This window comes from Miniopterus natalensis, chromosome 7 (assembly GCF_054644295.1).
Source record: "Miniopterus natalensis isolate mMinNat1 chromosome 7, mMinNat1.hap1, whole genome shotgun sequence".
NCBI classification, from domain to species: domain Eukaryota; kingdom Metazoa; phylum Chordata; class Mammalia; order Chiroptera; family Miniopteridae; genus Miniopterus; species Miniopterus natalensis.
The window spans coordinates 18,572,651-18,592,095 of NC_142087.1; the positions used below are offsets into that span (position 1 = coordinate 18,572,651).

General features: G+C 43.7%; 1 protein-coding gene and 1 long non-coding RNA gene across 4 annotated transcripts in view; both read left to right on the forward strand.

Annotated features, from left to right (window-relative positions):
* Nucleotides 1–12,217, forward strand: part of SHLD1 (shieldin complex subunit 1) — a 56,795-nt gene extending 44,578 nt beyond the window's left edge. For 2 of the 3 annotated variants that reach the window (XM_016212048.2, XM_087818859.1), the window contains exon 3: nt 10,958–12,217. In XM_016212048.2, coding sequence (XP_016067534.2) covers nt 10,958–11,421 — 464 coding nt within the window. In that variant the 3' untranslated portion in view covers nt 11,422–12,217. Of the gene's footprint in view, nt 1–6,376; nt 6,618–10,957 lie in introns of all 3 variants that reach the window. The other variant, XM_016212049.2, reaches the window with a different exon arrangement.
* LOC107536380 (uncharacterized) lies at nt 6,911–9,196 on the forward strand. Its single transcript, XR_001603130.2, has 2 exons — nt 6,911–7,401; nt 7,606–9,196. It is a non-coding gene; the product is annotated as an uncharacterized LOC107536380 (long non-coding RNA).
* Nucleotides 12,218–19,445: the final 7,228 nt, after the last annotated feature.

A 19,445-nucleotide genomic window follows, 5' to 3' on the forward strand; every position in this document is an offset into this window, starting at 1 on the left:
TTCCATCCTTTTGAAGTGTTAAATTGCCTTAATGGCTTGATATCTACACCCTCCCCCCTCCCTCCCCCTCGGTAAGTATGTGGATTTATCCTTTAAAGGAACAGTTGCACATTCTAAAATGTATAAACCCGCGGGGTTACTATCAGGCAAAAGTTGGCTTAAGCTTATTGATTTTGGGGGGGATCATTAGTTTTATGGTATTAATAAGATAGGAAGCGAGGTGTCTTAACAGTCCAATGCTGGTGTTATTATGTAGCCGGGGGAAAGGAGGTAGCCAGATAAAACCAGAGGGATGACTCAAAACAAAATAGACTGAGGAACAAAATAGATCCAGAGACACAGAAGCACAGAACAGACTGAGGGATCTCAGAGGGAAGGCGGGGGTCGGGGAGCGGGTGGGGAGATGAATCAAAGAATTTATATGCTTATATGCACAACCCATGGACACAGGCAATAGTGTAGGGAAGGCCTGGGGGGCAGATGCAGGTGGAGGGGATCAATGGGGGAAAAAGGGGGGGATATCTGTAATACTTTCAACAATAATTTTGTCTTTATAAAAGAAAAATGAATCAAGCAAGTTGCTGATGGGATGGGGTGAATAGAGGCCCTTTACTTGCAGGGCAGAAACCAAAAGCTTCTTGGACTGCAAGGGGTGGGAGAAATACCACCATATGCAAAAGAGGGGAAAGGAAAGGATTGTTTTGGAGTAGAGTACAACAAATCTATGGAAGGCTCAGCAAAAACAAAACAAAAGAATGTAGACACCTTATTATTTAAACCACAGACTGGGATTATTTTTGGCATCAAAACTCAGCCCTCTGGACACACTGGTTTGGGGTGGGAACTTCTCACAGTTGGCCCAGGCATATATATCTGCCCCGCTCCTCCAGCATCTGACTGCATATGTAATGTAATCATGATACATGTATACCTGTAATGAATCCTGTGATCTGGGGCCCTTATGAGAGTGAAAGAAGGTGCAATTTTTTTTTTTTTTTTAGAGAATTTTGTGAGTTTATCTGAGTTTATATAAGCCAAACTGATGATATGCTGGGAAGCAAGATCTCAAATCCTCCCCAGTGCTATTAATAATTAATTGAGACAACAGGCATAAGCCAAGGTTGTTCTCCCTGTCACCCTAGTGATAGTGCACATTTACAGTGAGGAATGACCACTGAAGTTTCCGCCTGGCTTCTCTGCGAGTCCTCCATAGCCTAACCTGGCCTCTCCTCTCTTGTAAGAATTCTCTGCCCTTGGCCTGCCCCACGAGGCCCCCACGGGCATTTCTGCCTTCATGCCTTTCTCTACTGGTACAGCTTTTCCCCTCGGCTTTGTCCGTCTGGAGATGACTCATCTTCCAGTCCTGGCATTTCTTTATCCATTCAAGGGTCAGAAGGAAGCTGGATTTTTCAAGGCAATGATGCAGAGGTGTGAGCCCCTGCCAGACTTTCACACAGCCTGTAGGGCTGGAAATAGGGCTTAATCCTGTTGATCCTGTCCACTCCTCTCATGGAGTGGGAAGGCAGGAGTGGAAGAAATAGAAGAAGAGATGAAGGACAAGAAAGTGAGATCTGGAGCAGGAAGATGCAGGCTAGGAGAGCAGGACCCCCAAATCCCCAGGCCAGAGCCCCTCATGTACTAAAATGGTAGTGTGACCCATGTAGAGAACTTATGAGGCCTCTGGAGTTGGACTGCTCTCAAAAGGACTGGACGGAAATGAGACATTGCATCTACAGATGCTAATAAGTGACCACTGATAATCAGGAGCACTCCCCCCCGCCCCCCTTGTTCTTCTCATGCCCATAAGTTTTTCTTAGAGCCACACAGAACCCAGTCAACCTCCAACAGACAAACCAAGGCAGCAGGATTTGTCTTAGGAGTGTGCTGGGCAGTGCCCAGAGAAAGGGGCAGCTTCCCCTCTGAGCAACATAGGAGACTGTACATGCCACACATTCCTTCTTTCCTTAAATCCTGATAATTCTCCATATTTCAGAATTAAGTCGTAGGCTTCGTTCAGCTCTGTACAGCCTTGAAACCACAGATCCTCCCAATTAGCAGTGTTAGTAGAAGAAACTCTGGGCAAATAAGGCCAAGTGGGCAGGGATTGATGCCAATGCCAAGGAGACAGAATTCTAACTATCAAAGCTATGCAGAGGAAACTTGTTAAAGGTGAAGGCTAAAATGTTCCACAGAGGCAAAATCCTGCTGTGCATTTATCAACCACGGAAGTAGCCATGAAGATTCTTAGAAGGAACCCCCATTAAACACCTGGGTTTCTAAAAGCGAACGGCGACTCTCACAGAGCACAGCCATTAACCTCAAACGCTCCATGCTAATTGATCGTCTCAGATTCCTGAACTCAAATTAGCATCTATACTTTCTAAAGATATAAAAAACAGGTTTATAAGAATCTCAAATATCTGTATATTTTCTCTCTTTGGTCAAGAGAAAAGTTAACAGCCTTGGCCGGTGTGGCTCAGTTGGTTAAGCATTGTCCTGTACACCAAAAGGTCGCAGGTTCGATCCCTCAGCCAAGGCACATACCCAGGTTGCAGGTTCCATCCCTGGCCCGGACGTGTGTGGGAGGCAGCCAATTAATGTTTCTCATTCACATCATTGTTTTTCTCTCTCTCTCCCTCTCCCTTCCTCTGTTTGTTATAGGAAAAAAAATCAATTAAAAACGTATTTTTAGGCAAAAAACCCACAACCCATCCTTCTGCCCACATTTAGGAGCAGTAGGAAAGGAGAAGCAATCAGCTTTATTTGCTGGTGAAGAAACAGTCATGTCCAAAAGGCCATACCAGCCCTGTGATTAGAGAGATGGCTTTGTAGTTACAGTAACACAGACTTTAAAAGGAAATCAAAGACTGAAATGAACTGGAGCAGTGCTCAAAAGAACTGACGCAGTGAATGACAGCCCATGTTGTTATTGCTCTTTGGAAAGGGGAGGTGGGGCTTCTTTGAAGATGAGTTGTAGTCTGCTTGGCGTTTGCATGAAAGGTAGAGAAGATAGGCTAGTTTTGGGCTTCCTTTGGACACTGAATTTAGGACACCTAATCTCAAAAATCAAAATTAAATATAAAAATGAAACTCCCATGAAAACTTAAAGTCCTGCATATCAGAGTCATCGACCAGCTCCTTAATGAGTACATGCTATGCTCCTTGGACTGTCCTGCATAAGTGGCTGCCGCGGGTGCGCAGTTTCAGGAACTCTCCAGCTGTCCCAGTGTTACTGCCAAGCATCCCCTTCTCTTTCATTCTTTCCATTGCCCTGCCGCAGCCCCTGTCTTCCTGCCTTACGGCCCCAGGACCCGATCATCTGTGGGGAAGAAGGTGGGGCGGGACCCCTCATCCTGCCATTGCAGGACCCCTTTCCTCCTCCCCTGGCTCTTTCACAGCAGGACCATTTGTTAGGCAGGCACTATTTGCCAAGCCCCGAGCTAAGGCTTTTTTTGTTTGTTTGTTTGTTTGTTTGTTTGAATAATAAAGTAGGCCACCAAAGGAAGTTTTACAGTTACTCCTTCAGAGGTTTGTTTTCATTCCCCCCCCCCCGAAATGATCTCAAACTCATAGAAAACTTGCAAATACAATACAAATAACTTTTTCTCATGAATTATTTGAAAGTTGCTAACCTGATGCCTACCACCCCAGTTTCCTACAAGCAAGGACATTCTTCCACATAACCCCAATGCTACCGTCCAAATCAGGAAATTAACAGTGATAATGTTACTGCCACATGATCCTCAGCCCCCATCACGCGGTTCCCATCATGTCCTTTACAGCAAAAAGATCCAGTTGAAGATCAAGAGTTGCATTTAGTTGTCATGTCTCTTTAATCTACTTCAGTCATGAACAGTTGCTCAGTCGTTCCTTGGATTTCATAGCATTGGTACTTCTGAAGAGCGGGCCAGTCGTTTTGTAGAATATCCCTCAATTCGATTTTCTCTGACACTTCCTTGTAGTTGGGTTCAGGTGATGCCCCTTGGGCAGGACTATCAGAGGCGATGCTGGGCCTTCCTGTTGCATTTGGTCAGATGGCACCTGATTTTGTTTTGTCCCATTACTGGTGATGCTCACCAAGGTCACTTGATTAAGGTATTTGCCAGGCTTCTCCACTATAACAGTATTTCCCCCCCTTTGTAATTAATGACTGTTTTGGGGGGAAGTACTCTGAGACTTGTAAATATCCTGTTCCTCATCAAGCTTTCAATTATTTTACGGGTTCATGGTTTTCTATTTTAATAAATGGATTATAATCTGTGACTTTCATTATTTATTTTGATGCTGAGGTTGTTCCAGATTTGGCCAGGAGAATCCCCTTTGGGCTGGCCTCTGCCCCCTCCCCAGTGCTGCCATCATTCTTTGAGGATTCTAGAACAGTAGGAAGCTCCAGGCTCGTCTTGTACTTTCCTATCACCAGCCTGGAATCAGCCATTCTTCAGGGTGGGCTCAGTGCTTTGTTGTTGGGCTAATTGTGTGTGGGATCAATGAATGCTTGTGCATATGTGGGTCTGTGTGTATCTCACAGAACGTGTCCACATTCTTTTCTGATGCTCTGATGCTTTGGATCATATACTTTTCTGTTCCCTACGGACCATAGAAATTCTAGAAGAGAGATCATTTAGTAGAACTCTTGTTTTGTAAATGAGAAAACTAGCTCAGAAAGGTGGTCTGGCTTGTTCAAGGAGGCGTATCTAGCTGGTAGCAAAACTAGAGTCAAAACCCAAAATCTCAGCTCCTTTCCTAAAACTCCAACCACTCATCACACAACTTTCTTCATCACTAGCAAGTACAGATATTTTTATTATAACTACTAATTGAGTTAGTGGGGATGGGGAGTGGGTGTGTAGAATTAAAGCTAGTAATGAATTACAGCTTATTTCAGAGCAAAAAAGGGAAAATGTACAATTTTGATTTAAAGTATAAAAGTTTAAAGCATAAAACTGGTGTCTGTATAAGGAATTAAGCAATTTACAAATAATTTGTTTAAGATCTTTTCTAGAACACAATGATAAGAAAATTCTTTGTTTCAAAAGACTTAAGAGATTCTTATGTTAAGAATTAGGGTGCCCAGAGAGGTACAGAAAATTCGATCAAGAACTAGGATTTGGCTCCAATTTCGGTTTCTTATTGTCTATCATTAAATCACTTAGTTTATTTGTTACTGCTCCTTTAAAAAACACAAAGGTGGTGATTTTAATTTAGAGATAAAGAATCTATAGGATTATAGTAGAGAGTAAATAAAGAAATGTCTGAACTGTGTAAACGCCCAGACCTGTCCTCATTAGGGGTCTTCACTGTGTTTGTACAATGGCTTTGGCATCAGGGGAAGCTCACTGACTTTCACCAAATGAAGTTTTTAATTGCATAAAATAAAATACATAGCTTACCAAGGGAAAAGTTGAAATGTAGTTATTAAAATACTTAAAGAACAAATGTGTGATATTGTAATGAATATATGCTTTTTAAATTAGTGCTTAAATAATAAGATCCAGTGTTGGGACTAATAACTGTGGTGATTTCATAGTAGTTGTCTTAGTCTACTTGGGCTGCCATAACAAAATACCATAAACTGGATGGCTTAAACAACAGAAATTTATTTCTCACAGTTCTGGAGGCTGGAAGTCCAAGATCAGGGAACCAGCATGGTCAGGTTCTGGTGAGGACTCTCCTCCTGGCTTGCAGAAGGCTGCCTTCTTGCATCTTCACATGGCCTTTCCCAGGTTTTTGCACATAAAGAGGGAGAGGAGAGAGAGAAAGACATAGGGGAGAGAGAGAGAGATAGCTTCCTCTTCTTATAAGGCTACCAGTCTTACCCTTTATGACTTCATTTAACCTTAGTAACTTCCTATAAGCCCATTTTCTTTAAGGATTAGGGCTTCAACATATGAATTTTGGAGAAACACAGTACAGTCCATAGCATAGTAATGGGCATAAATGATATTTCAGAACATCTTCAACAAACTATAATATGATATGAAAATAGCTGTGAACTATTGGTGACAAAGTCACAGGCATTGCTGCTAGTGGGTTTATTGCCTACATTCATCATGGAAGGAAATGCTTGACTTTAGGTAGAGGTTAGTGAAAATAAAGATATGATATTTTTCCCATCCAACTTCACAGCCACCTTGAACTTTACAAGGACCCCAGGCTAAGAATCCCTGAAACATGCAAGTAAGATGTTCTTGTTTTGAGCAAACAAGGGGCATAACCCCAGAATGGTGGGAACAGATTCTGAAATCATCTGATTCTGCCCATTGCCCATTACCTGGGAGCAGTAAGTGTGTGGAGTTGAAAAGAGACATCATCTGCTCTTGGCTGGCTTTCTGGTATTATGGAATATGTCTGGTATTGGGATGTGTTTGTCTTGCAGACAGCAGTCACCTAAATGCTACACAAAATGATTCCTGGACCTCTGAGAACTTCTGGTTTGACCCTTCTGTGAAAGACCAACCAGACACCGAGACAGAGGATGATGGACTCCGGAAATCCCTGGATAGATTCTATGAAATGTTTGGCCACCCACAGCCAGCCTCTGGAAATCCACTCTCCACATCTGTCTTGCAGTGCCTGTCTCAGAAAATCAATGAACTGAAGGGCCAGGAGAGCCAAAGGTACGCCCTCTGCAGTTTTCAAATGGCCCGGGTCATTTTCAACCGGGACGGCTTTGCAGGGCTACGGAGGCATTCCCGGGCCACCCGCTTCTACCCCCTGGGAGAGGGAAGTCAGCCTCTGGATGACGAAAAGCCAACCCCAGGGCTTTCCAAAGATATTATTCATTTCCTCTTGCAGCAGAATGTGATGGAAGACTCATAACTGGAGCCCGTGGTGAGAGCAGGCCGATGGATGCGGAGGGCAGCCCCGTGGCCAACGCTGTTAGCGCACCCCAGGTCCCCTCAGGTCTTTCTCGCCAGCTCTGTGTGCCCAGCCCCGGCTAAGTGCTCTGCAGTCACCAGCTGGCATCTGCGATCAAGCACTGGAGGCTGTTGAGCCCATACACAGAGCCACTGGTGTCTGGGAATCTTGCAGCCCCCGTGGCCACACTCCCTCCTACCTTTCCCTGAGGCCAGGGCTAGTGACTGACTGGTTTGGGAGTTCAAAAGCCCAGCTTTCTCGTCTCAAAGAAAGAGATGCTCTGAGGCATATTTACTCTCCAGAGCTCCTCTGAAGCAGGCCGATGCTGTCCTTCTGGTCACTCGCTCATCGGTGTCGCCTAGGAGCCTTTCCTTAACGCATCTCTTGTACCTGATTCCGTGACTCGGGGTCTGCTTCTGGGAGAACCTGACCTAAGGGAACAGGCTTCCATCAGATGATTTTTTTGAAGGGAATAAAGTTCTGTGCTGAATCAAGTACAAGAAGCATACCCGGTTGTAAAACTGCGACCACGTGATTGAGAACGTAAGTCCCAGAATAATACAAAGATTTAAATATGCTTTCAAAAAAGCGCATCGCATCTTAGTCAGACCCTTGCCTCTCCAAATCCAGAATTGCCTATTTCATAATACTAACTGGGAGTGGAAGGAACATTGGCGGCTTCTAGAATAACAGCCGAGGTGCGCAAATTAAGGAAAAAATAAAAGAAAGTCTCTTTGTCTCCACCAGATTGCAAATGTGAAGGGTCAGGAGAAAACAAGCATGTTCCACTCACCCCAGTCTGTGCAAGCTCAGCTATGACAGGCTAGGCGACGCCTGTGGCCTTGTCAGTTCGCAGTGGAAGAGAGGGAGGAATCCCTTGCCCAGGTGGACTCCTTTCTCTGTTGTTTGTGCCTTCTGCCTGCCTGCTGCCAGCACCCTCTGTCGCCCTCTGAACGGTTGGGCCCCTCACCCTTGCCCTGTCCTGACTTCACCAGGGAGCAGCTTTACCTTTTATTTTTTTAGATTATTTTTAAAATGTACTTCTTAGTTATAGTTAACATACAATATTATATTAGTTTCAGGTGTTCCACACAGTGATTGATGTTTATGTACCTTATGAAGTGATCCCCCAATAAGTGTGGTACCCATCTGACATCATACAGTGTTACTGACTATATTCCTTGTAGCTTTAAATCTCCGGTGCAGGCTTGTGCTGTCAGATGATCCCCATTTGAGACTCAGTTGGTAGATGACATCACCGGGCACGAAGCTCCCTGAAACTGTCATTGGAAGCCTCACACTAATCCCTAACTTGACAGTTCTCCAAACAAATTACATTGACATAAAATGGTTATATCACTTGTTTGGGGGGGGGGGGGGGGCGGGGACAAGAAGAGAAGCTGGCAACACTGCAATTAGATTTGAGAAACTTCAGGTGAAATTTCATTGGCATAAGACCCCCTGAGCTTTCTAGAAACCAGATTATGCAAGTAGATCAGCCTAACCATGTACATTCAGAGTGAATGTGTCCTCGCAGGCAGGTTTCTCAGGGACTCTTGGATGGAGAGAGAAGTTTTAAAGGTGAGGAATTACATACTAAGGCTTCCAGTTCTGGGAAGATCAGATGTAAGACGTGCAGAGGCACCCCTGGAAGGAGGCCTGAATGGTGGGAAATGAACAGGCCTCTGAGAGACACTTGAGAAAGCCAGCCTCCAGGCTTCCCTCTGACCAGCAATCTTCCTCCATGGACCTCTCCTATTCAGTGCCCCCAAATAGTGATGAAACCAGTGGGACTTATAATTGGAAATCTACAGGTTGGATTTTAAGGTCACTCATTTTGTTGTTTTTTTAACGTGAAGCAAATTAATAGATGCCCTTGAATAATGCCGTAGTTCTTAGTATTATGCAGTCACTGAAATATTGGAGATTAGTTTCCATGGCTACCAACAGAACGAAACTGGCTTACTTTAGACTGTTTTTAAAGGACAAAACACACAAGCTATTTGAATCTCCATGCCCGGAAGCAGTAGCTTCTATTTGGCCGGGAGATTTTAGTATCAATAATTTTGTAAACTTTATTAGCATCGGTGCTGTGGGCTCTCCGCCAGCGGTTAGACTCTGAAAGCAGAGAATTTACAAGTCTAAATGCCAGAATCACCTGATGGTAAAAAAGGAGTGGGGCCTCGTCTTGTTTGTGTCTCAGTAAGTGCTTGTGACAGGTCAGTACAAGATATTTGATTCCCTGCAGTCTTGTGTCTTAATTTGATCTTCATGGGGTCGGGCTGGCATGTTCCATTTATCTCTGTTTACCTGTAATAAAGACTAAGCGGTAAGGACATTGAGGCTCTGGCCTTTGGCATTATTGTCTAATTCTGGCCTACAGATCACTCACTGACCTATTATCATCCTATGAAGGTTCTGACTGGCCTATGATACCACCTGTGGCCCTTTCGGAGGTCTTGGGGAAGGTGGATTTGCTTGTAGGAACATCAGAACTCAAAAGGAGAGAACTGCGCCATGCTTGACGTTTGTGTATCACTCACTTCATTAGTCTCTTTGCGTGGCCTACGTGAGGGCACATGCAATAGATCTTATTAACGCAAAATGACACAATGATACTTTCAAAACTTTAAAGCTTACCTTGGAAACTTTTTAATGGGTTATAATAATCATGCAGAAAGTGTTTACAATTAAACATCTTGATGATTGTCATAAAGGGAATCCACCTGTGCAATCAACAGATATGAGCAACCAGCCCAAGCAGCCCCCATCTGAGCGGAGATTTTCATCTGGAAAACTGATGAGACTGGTTTGCTCAGACCAGTGTTTCTCAAACTGCTGCTAGTACACAAAATAATGTACATGGACAATGTTTATTTTCATTGTTATCTATTCAGTTTAATATATTAGAAAAATATAACTACTATGTCTAATCAGTGCTTTTACAGATGTTATGAAGATAAGCCTAATATAAGTATTTAAAATATAAAAGTGAATTGAGTTATTGAAAAAGCTAAATTAATAATAACTCAGGTGACATATAGATGTGTCAAGAATTATAAAAGCGGTATACTGGAGATGACTGAAATTCCGAATGCAATGGGATGGATAGCTGTTCTGTTTGCAGTCTCCCACCATCTCCCCCGGAATACTGTGGGACACTTCCATCAGGTGAACCCACGTCTACCTTGGCCTCTCTTTACCTTGCAGCCATAGTGCAAATCCTTTTAAAAAGCAAAACAGGCATAAATGGCTGGAAATTGAAGAGCAGGGGCTAGCCTTATCGAATATGAAAACATTTTAACTCTACAGCAATTAAAGCAGCAATAAAACAGAAGTAAACAAATCAAAGAAAAAGAGTTCAGTCCATGAATAGATATGAGTTCATGATGAAGGTAGCATTTCAGATGCATAATGAAAATGCGAAGTTTTTAGCAAATGGTATTAAAGTAACTGGCTTCCCACACTGGAGGAGGAGAGTGAAAAAGCCAGATTCCTCACTTGTCTCCTGATATCAAAATGAATTCTAGATGCTCTGGGGTAGGGCCTGAGTGGGCCCTTCACACCGGGTGGTCCGAGAAAGAAGTGGCACTTGAGCTGAGAACTGCAGGATGCACAAGAACCAGCTGCACAAAGGCCGGAGCATCCAGAAGAGGAATGAGCGTATGTAAAATCAGTGCGAAACTCAGCCTGAATGAGCTCAAACTGCCTGGACAGAGCGAAGCCCATGTTTGGAGCACAGCACGCAGGGGGCAGAGCAGTAGATGAGTTTCAGAAGCAGGCTTGGGCCTTTTAAGCCAAGGTGAGGAATTTGAGTTTTACTCTAATGACAGTGGGAAATGATTTCTGGATTTTAAGCAAGAGGATAAGAAGATATTCATAGAAATTTAGTACATCTTAAAGGCAACATTTCAGGACACTCGTAAAGGCTGAATTCCTAGATATTCAATAAACAATGAGATCCCTACCTCACACAATACACAAAAACAGATTCCAGGTGGATTGAAGATCTGAATGTAAAAAACGAGACTATAAAAGTTGCAGGTGACACTACTGGTGTTTTTATAATCCTTTCCTCTCTCTATTCCCATCCTCTCAGGTCACTTGGCAACGGCTGCCTCCCTCTACTTCCTTCTCCAGGGGACATCGTTTTCCCTGTGCGTCAGAGAGCTCAATGTTCGCAACCAGGTCACATTCAGAGGAAGACCATCCTATGGTGATCCGACTGACAGCCCTTTGGGAGAAATGGTTCTTTCATCCAAGAGGCTTGTGGACCAGGCTCAGGCCTGTCCACCGGATTGCAACCCACTGGCCTTATTCTCTCATTGCATTTTGAGAAACACTGGTCTGAGCAAACCATTCTTACCTCTGCCGTTTTCTTTCTCTTGCCACTGCTGTCGCCTGCTCCAAGCGTTCATCTCCCGAAAGCCCTCCTCAAGGTTCCACCGCTCCCAGCCTCTCTCGCATTGTTGCTACCACATTGGTCTTCCTAAATCCAGTCAGTACTGGATCCCATCCGCCCCCCACAGAAATGTCCCAAGCTCCTTAACACCCACAGGGTAAAGCGCCAGCCCAGGTCCACTCTATTCTAACCACTCTCTCCTCAGTCCTAGAACCTTGTATCCAAGCTCTAAGCCTCCAAAACCTTCCATCCTTTCTCCAGCCCCACGGCCCTACTCAACTACTCACGTATGCTTTAATCCTACCCAGCAGGGCCATCCTCTCAGTATTAACACATGTCCACCTTCCTTCCCCAAGAGGCAGCTTACCTTACCCAGGCTAGGCACAGCACAGTGCTGGGTAAACGCTGATCATGAGCTTGTTCTGTGGTCATGTCTCCTGTTCAGCCTCCTGGTGGAGCCCGCTTGACAAGTTCTTTTTCTTTCCTGTAACTGAAACCACAAATTTTAAATCAGGAGCAAGGGGCAGTGAGTGGGAGGTGGGTTTGTATGTCACGGCAAAAGAAAGAGTTCAACTGTAGGTATCAGAGGTGACAACACTCCCCATTAACAAGTGGGATGTTCAATGAGGCTCATATAATCCCTCGGGGCGTCATTTCCTTCTGCAAAATGAGGACATTAGCAAAGCTCCAAGTCCTCAGGCTCAGTCATTCTGGGCAAATCTCCGTGAGGGCGGATTCAGGAAACTGAGTTTCCAATTGATTGAGCTGTGTGGCGTTATTGCAGGGAGAATTAAACTATTGTTCATCACAATTCATTTCCTGAGTTTAGCCTCTCAGCCAATGTTTATTAAGCACCACTTACTCTGCAGTACCCTGGATTAAGTGCTGTGGAGACACAGAAGTGGTATCTCACAGGATCCTTGGCCTCAGAGAGTTTATTATATAATCAGAATTTATTATATAATAAAAGCTCACCACGATCATGATCCAGCAAATTACTTTCTGTTTGTTTACCTAAGACTTCTGTCAAGTTTTACTTGAACCATTACATAAAATCGCTGTGTGAACTATGTATTCTATGTGTCATTTCTACATTATTTGAAACACACACACACACATATATATGCACTTTATGTTTAGATATAAATATATGCATTGAAAATGTATGTATTTAGAATATCTCCATTGACAGGCTGAGTTTTTTTAACTTTTTAATAAACCAAAGGATGTGGGTTTTAAAACTTGTGTAAAAGTAGAGAATCGTGCTAGCTGCCCATTACCTAGCTTCAACAGCCATCAGCTTTGCCACCCTTTCTTATCCTTCCCCTCACTCCCCTTTTTGTGTGTGTGCTAAAGCATTGCTCCTTCAGTTATCAATAGCAAAGGGCCCTTATTTCATTTCCAATCAGTTATGGACCAACGCCAGCACACAGCTCGTGCCATGCCACCCACAACTTACCAGCGAGTTCAGCAACGCCCAGGGAATCAATGGCAAATATATGTGGGACTTGCTTTGAAATACAATAACAAATCAGATTGATTGCTGGGTGGATAGATGGTAGACAGACAAGAAATAAACAAGTACAGTAGATGCTGATGGTAAAATCTGGTGGGTACACGGGTCTTATTCATAAATTTTTATCAAGTTTTCAGCATGTTTGAAATTTTTCATAAAATGTTTCATAAAATATATGTAGGATATAGTTTCAGTGCATTAAATATCTACCCACATACATTTATAACTTGAAATTTTCAACTACCACAAACTTTTCTAAGACAATCCCCTGTCAGGGTGCTTGCAGGAGGCAACTGATCGATGTTTCTCTCTCACATCAGTGTTTCTCTGTCTCTCCCTTTCTCTTCCTCTCTCTCTCTCTCAAATCAGTGAAAGTGTATCCCCAGGTGAGGATTTTTAAAAAAATTGTTTGTTACATCAGAATGAATAGTTCATTTAATCTAAAATTAATATTTAATTTTAATGCTCCCCTCCTCTGGCCACACACAAAAATGTAAGTGGAACAGAGACCGACCATTGTTGATCGCACTCCCTGAAGTGTAAGAGGGAGCTTTTTGCGGGCTTTGTCCTGGTTTAAAGGACATGGACTGAGGGAGCGGTTAAGCAGGTGCCTGAGGAGTTCCATTCACGCCGCCTTTGCTGGCCGGCCTCCCAGAGCCAGAGGGCATCTGGTGCAGGCACATAATCTCTGATATGGTGATAAAGAGTAATTTCTTCTCAGGGAAACAATCGCTGTACTTTGAGAACTTGTGGTTGGATCACATCTTGTTCCATCTGAGCTGGTCTGGGCTGGAAAACATTCGGTTGACACGTGGGAAGCCACAGCTGCTGCGATTTTGCCCCGGGCTCCTTGGGCCCAGAGTAGTTTAAAAGACCTGATTCCAGACCAAACAGCAGCTCGGCTGCCACATTCGTGGAAGCCGCCTCGGACATACGAGCTGACTCGTCGGCCAAGACCAAGGTACAGTGATGACTCTTGATGAAACTGAGAACGCGGGGGATGAGAGAAAAGAGCAAATTCCTGCGCTGCTTTAGCCTGTGACATTTACTGGATAACTTCGCTTCCCTGGAGGAACCGTGCCTTTTCCATACCACTATGTTTCCTCCAGGAATAAGACTGGCCCCAGGCAAAGTTTCAAAACAGACTCTCACTCGCCCTTTTATAATCCTTGTTCACTGCAGTATTTCTAAATTCTCAAAAAATATGAATCTTTGGGACTTGGAAGTGAAACATCAGAAATTCTTTACGCATTACTATGGGCTTATTAAAATATTTCAATAAGTAAGAAATACACAGTTTAGTAGTATTTATAAAGAACTGTAGCCTAGAGCAAATATCCAAACATTGTAAAATTCCGGCGAGCGAGAATAATCTAACGTTCAAATCTAACCCAGCAAGTAAGCATTACAAATTTGAATTGTGATTTTTTTTATCACAATTCAAAATCACCCATTAATGAACTTACTTTGCTTCGAAAAGTTATTTCTTGGAACGCCACGCTTAGGATTCGCATAAAGCATGTCATAAAGAGCATAAAGTCACTGGTATTTATTTCGTTTGCGGGAGTGCCTCACAGTAAGTAAATGACCCTGAACACATCCTTCCGATGCGGCAACAGCTACAAGCCACGCAGACCAATCGCACTGTGACGTCCATGCGGCCTGCTCCTGCCCTGCTCCCGGGGACCTCCCCTAAACCCTCCGCTCCGCCTCAGCATTTCCCGATCTTGCTTATCAGCGGGTCCCTTTAAAGCAGCCGGGTTTCTCTGTTGATTGTTAAGCTTTCATTCTCACAGGGGAATCATAATACCTTTTCCTGTTGTCCCAGTTTCTCAACTAATTGGTCTTGGAATTTGAGATTTGGAAAGCATATAAATCTTCCAAGAAGTGCTGGGAAGGGATTCCCTTATGGAAGCTCTGCAGCTGGAGCTGCTTATCCCCTGGCCTTCTCTCTAACTACCCAAAGCCCCTTTCCACCTGGTCCCACGCGGCCTGCCCTTCCCCTACTTCATTTAAGTTTCAAAGAAACACAGTCCCCACCGGCAATGCTCCAGTTCTCTCTGGGTTGACTTTAGGTTCGAGGAGGAAAGCTATCGAATTGAACTCTTTCATCCTGAGTGTGAGGAACTACGTCTCCCATGGGGATTAGAAGCCTAATCAAGACAATGGGAGCATTTCTGCGAGGGTGGAAAAAAGAGGCCAAGGCATTCCTTCCAGAGAAGCAAATGCTTCTAAGGGTCAACGGGATAAACTGTGAGAACGGGGCTAGATGTTAAGACTATAAAACTGGTGGTGACTGAGTGTGGCCAAACAGGAGCGTGCCAGCCTCAACTAAAGGCATTTAAATTCACACGTTTAAAACAACCAAGCCGTACAAGCCAAACATAACCTACCTGAGCGCCAGGCCTGGCCAGTTTGGGATCTCCGCAGGGATGCTCCCGCGGGGCCAGTCTGCTTGGGGCCTGCGGTACCACTTTGCCTCTTGGGTCACACTCCTGCAAAGGTACGTTTTCCTCTTTCCTAAGTTAGCTGTGAATTCTGCCTCCACTGTACTTCTGGGGAGAAAGTACCAAATCCGGTATGTTTTCCAGTATCTCTCTTCCTACCTGCTAGAAATGTCAGGTTTGTCTGCCGAAAGACAAAAATATTTGAGTTGAGACTGGCTCATCCATTGGTGATTTACAGTTTAAGCAGTACCATCTTTATCTGGCAGTATTTTATTAGTTGGTGTTCTTTTCTCAGCTTTGTGAGTGAATGTAAAAGAAAGGAAAGGCAGCTGGGGGGAAGAAAGACACAGAAAGCAATCCCTTAATAAAACTTCTGAGAAGTGACCCACTTACATTTATATCTTTGTTACCCACATCAAAAATATGGGCAATTACATCTTGGGAGGTTTCAGACTATGCATATTTACTTAACAATAATGGCTCCTCCAGGACCATTATGAATTATTGGGAAATAAAATATTCATAGTGTAAAACTGAAATTAGCCTACATGGAGTTTTCCTGGAGTTTACATCTACAGAATACTTTTTTGTTGAGGAGAGGCCTGCCTGGAAGTAGTTATGCTCTAATGTTCACCATAAATAATTAAAAATTCAGCAGCAGCAGCAGCAGCAGCGGCAGAGTACCTCCTCTCAGAGAAAAGGGGCCTAAGGTCCACCAGATCTCTCGGAGTCACAGAGGAAGAACCCAGTTCCATTTCATGAGTCCTGAGGATAAAGACACAGAGAAAGGCCAGGGGAGTTCAGCAGGCAGAACACAGGAGGGAGACTTCAAAACGACCAGCACGGGACTGCTTCTGATTCACAGTATCAGCCCTGTTGGCCTGAACGTGCTGTGATTTCAAGGTCATGACCACCGTTTCCGGCTTGGTGCTAGATATTCCACAAATTGAAACACGTATTTTGGAATGAGACAACCCCACTTTTTATGATCTGTTCTCTTGGGGCCACTCACTTGGCAGAGTTAGAAAGAAGTATCATGAACCAGTACAGAGCTCCCTACAAACTCCCTCCAAATAAATTCTTTCTTTCACTCTTTGCCTTACACAGATGTGAGGGAGAGCCACTTGCCAGTTCAGCCCCATGTTAGTAAGGCTCGTAGAGACTGACTCTTCTGTTTGGAACAGGTGGGCACTTAAAACCACGTTCTCTAGCTCTGAAGCCTCAGCCAAATATCAGACATAATAAGAAAAATTCTATTTAACAGCCTGTTATAGGTTTGTGAATCTATGAGTCATAGTCCAGTTTTCCTCAGAAGCAGACCCTAAGACAAGGATTTGACACATAGTAAGCATTTACATACGCAAATAAAATTAATTTTGAGAGAAAAATCTAAATTCAGTACCTGTAGTGCCAGGTAGTTTTGATTTATATGCCATTTATCTGTTTGTTTTCTGATGATTCCTTCTTTCCTCTCTTCTGGCAGGACTGGCCTTTGCAAACACTATTTCCCAAACTTCCCTGTCAGCCATTTCCAGAGATGTTCAGCCACTAAGAGGCACTGGCACTAAAAGAAAGAAGCCAGGGTGTTTCTCTCCCTTTCTCTTCTTGGGAGGATGGGATGCATCTCTAGCAGTGAGTGGCTGCTTCTCCTCAGTGGCCCCAGCTCCCGCCAGCTAGGCCTTCCTCTGCAGCTGCCCCCAAACCCCCCTTCCTAGACTGCAGAGGCTCCCACTCCTAGCAAGTGGCCCACGTTCCTGGGCTTCAGTAGGGACACATCCTCCCTTTCTCTCTCCATTCCCCAGGGTGCAGCTCCTGCCGGCAGTTACTAATCAGAGTTTCTTCCTCTTCCCCTATTTTAGCTTTTCTAACCTCTGGGCATTCTTTCCTGTATTAAATTCCTTCTAGTGGTTTCATTTTTCTGGCTGGCCCCTGGTAGATAACCTATTTCAGGAGCCTTGTACAAAATCATGGTTAATCTGAACCCTGGTTCCTAAAGGAGATACCTTTTCCCCCTTAGCTCTTCTTTGAGAGCATTCCTGAGACACGCTCTTCCCTGTGGCTTTTTGTCTTTTCCTGTGGTAATAGTATTTTGTGCTACTTGAGGTAAGATTATATCCAGAATATTATCAGCAATCAAAAAGCCACGTTTGCTCAGTCTTGTAAAGATACCATCTGTTCCCGAATTGATCTATAGATTAAAGATGTCACCTGTTCTTAAATTAATCTATAGATTTGCTGCGATTCCTATCAAAATTCTAACAGTGTTTTTCCCCCTGTGGAAATTGACAACTGATTCTAAAATTTACATGAAAATGCAAAGGACCAAGAATGAAAACAAGATGGGAAGAACTTTTCCATCAGATATTAAGACTTAGTAAGAAGCTATGGTGATAGAGAAAGTGTGGTATTGCTCCGAGGAGAAACAAATAAACCAATGAAATGGAATGAACCAATATTCTAGAATAGTCCGGAAACATACCCATATACATGTGGACTAGATTTTTAAAAAAGTGATACAACAAAGCAGGTGGGAAAGGATAGTCACTTCAATTTTAAAAAATTACTCCCAGGGTAATTAGGTAGTGATCTGGTTTAAAAAAAAAAAAAGTGACTACACCCTTATCTCATACCATGTTTATTCTAAACCCTGGTTCCTAAGGAAAATATTGGTTTTCCTCCATCACCCTGCTTTGAGAAATACTCCTCCCAAAGGCGATTTTCCTCCTGGCACATGATGAGCTAAATGTGAAGGCAAAATAATTAAAAGTTCATTAAATAATGAGAAAAAAGAAAAGTAAGCCTGAATAAAGAAAATGGCTGTGGGTCAACCGGCAAGAATGAAAAGACTTCCCTTGGTGAGTAATAAACTCGGAGCAAGCCTGGTCTGGGAAGCCACAGATGACGTTAACACCTTTAACCCTTTGTTTTTCAAGGGAACAAGAGGAGAGGGAAATTGCTAGACACCTGGAATGCAGATGCTCCTGGAAGATGGCAATTTCAAAGTACTATCGGCAATCAGTGCATTTTTTTTTTACGTTATCGATTTTTAGAGAGAAACATTGACCCATTTTCTACCCATTTTTATGCTCTAACCAACCGAGCAACCGGCCAGGGCTGGCAATCAGTGCATTTAAAAGGGCAGTTGGGACCCTTATATAATTTCAACAGAAGACGAATTCTCCCAGATCGGTACCCAAGGAAGCGCCTTAACGCAACACTTTTGTTTTCTGTACCCACCGCTTTCAGAGATTTTAAAATAGACTCTTTCGTGCAAAGAACATTTTTTTTTCTGTTTGTTTTAAAATAATATATTTTGGAAAAAATGAAAACATGTTATTAAAATTTTTCATACACTTTTCACCCCGTTTCCCAAATGTGCTGCCCTGCTTGCCTTAGGATTCTTTCTTTTCCTTTCCCTAACTCAAGCTTTTTATTTTTTTCTAAAACACTTGAGAATCAGTTGTACATATGGCACCCTTTTATCTCTGGATACTTGAACATGTGGTTATTTTCTTACATAATCACAGTCCAATTCTCAAGATCAGGACATCAACACCGATACAGTATTTATTATGTAATCTACAGATCTTGTTCAAATTTTGCCAATTATTCCACTAATATCCTTTTGAAGGCTCTTCTCTTAAATATTCTCTGGCTGTGGTCTTGGTGAAATAATTCCCAGCCTTCTCAGGAAGATGTAGCCATGCACTCAGCACATGCAGAAAGAATCTGAGCCTCAGCGATTTTCAGGAAAAGGGCACGGAAACCTCCTTCTCGCTGTGCATGCGGACATCTGCCGGCCGGGAAAGGGGCCCCAAATGCAGGCTCACCCTGTTCCCCAAAGCCTGTGCCATCAGAGGAGTTCCTGAACTGTTCCAGCACCTGCCTGCTGCTTTCCTGATCCCTCGTTAGACTGACAGAACCCACATCGAAAATATCCTGGAAGATGTTTTCGCTGTCCTCTCGCATGTAATAACAAAGCAATTTCCTGTTTCAATTTTAAAGCAAGACAGGCTGCACAGGGCTTGCGGGACGTGCTGGTTCCTAGCAGCAGGTCACTCCGCGCGCAGCCCGAGACTGTGGCTCTGCTGAAAGGCAGCAGCCGGGCCCAAGGACAACCGCCTCGGTACGAGCCCACCAGAGAGGCGCCTGGAGAAATTCTGACGAATGCAATTAATGTAATTCCGTGCAGCCATCCTGAAGAAGACGCAGCTCTCTGGGT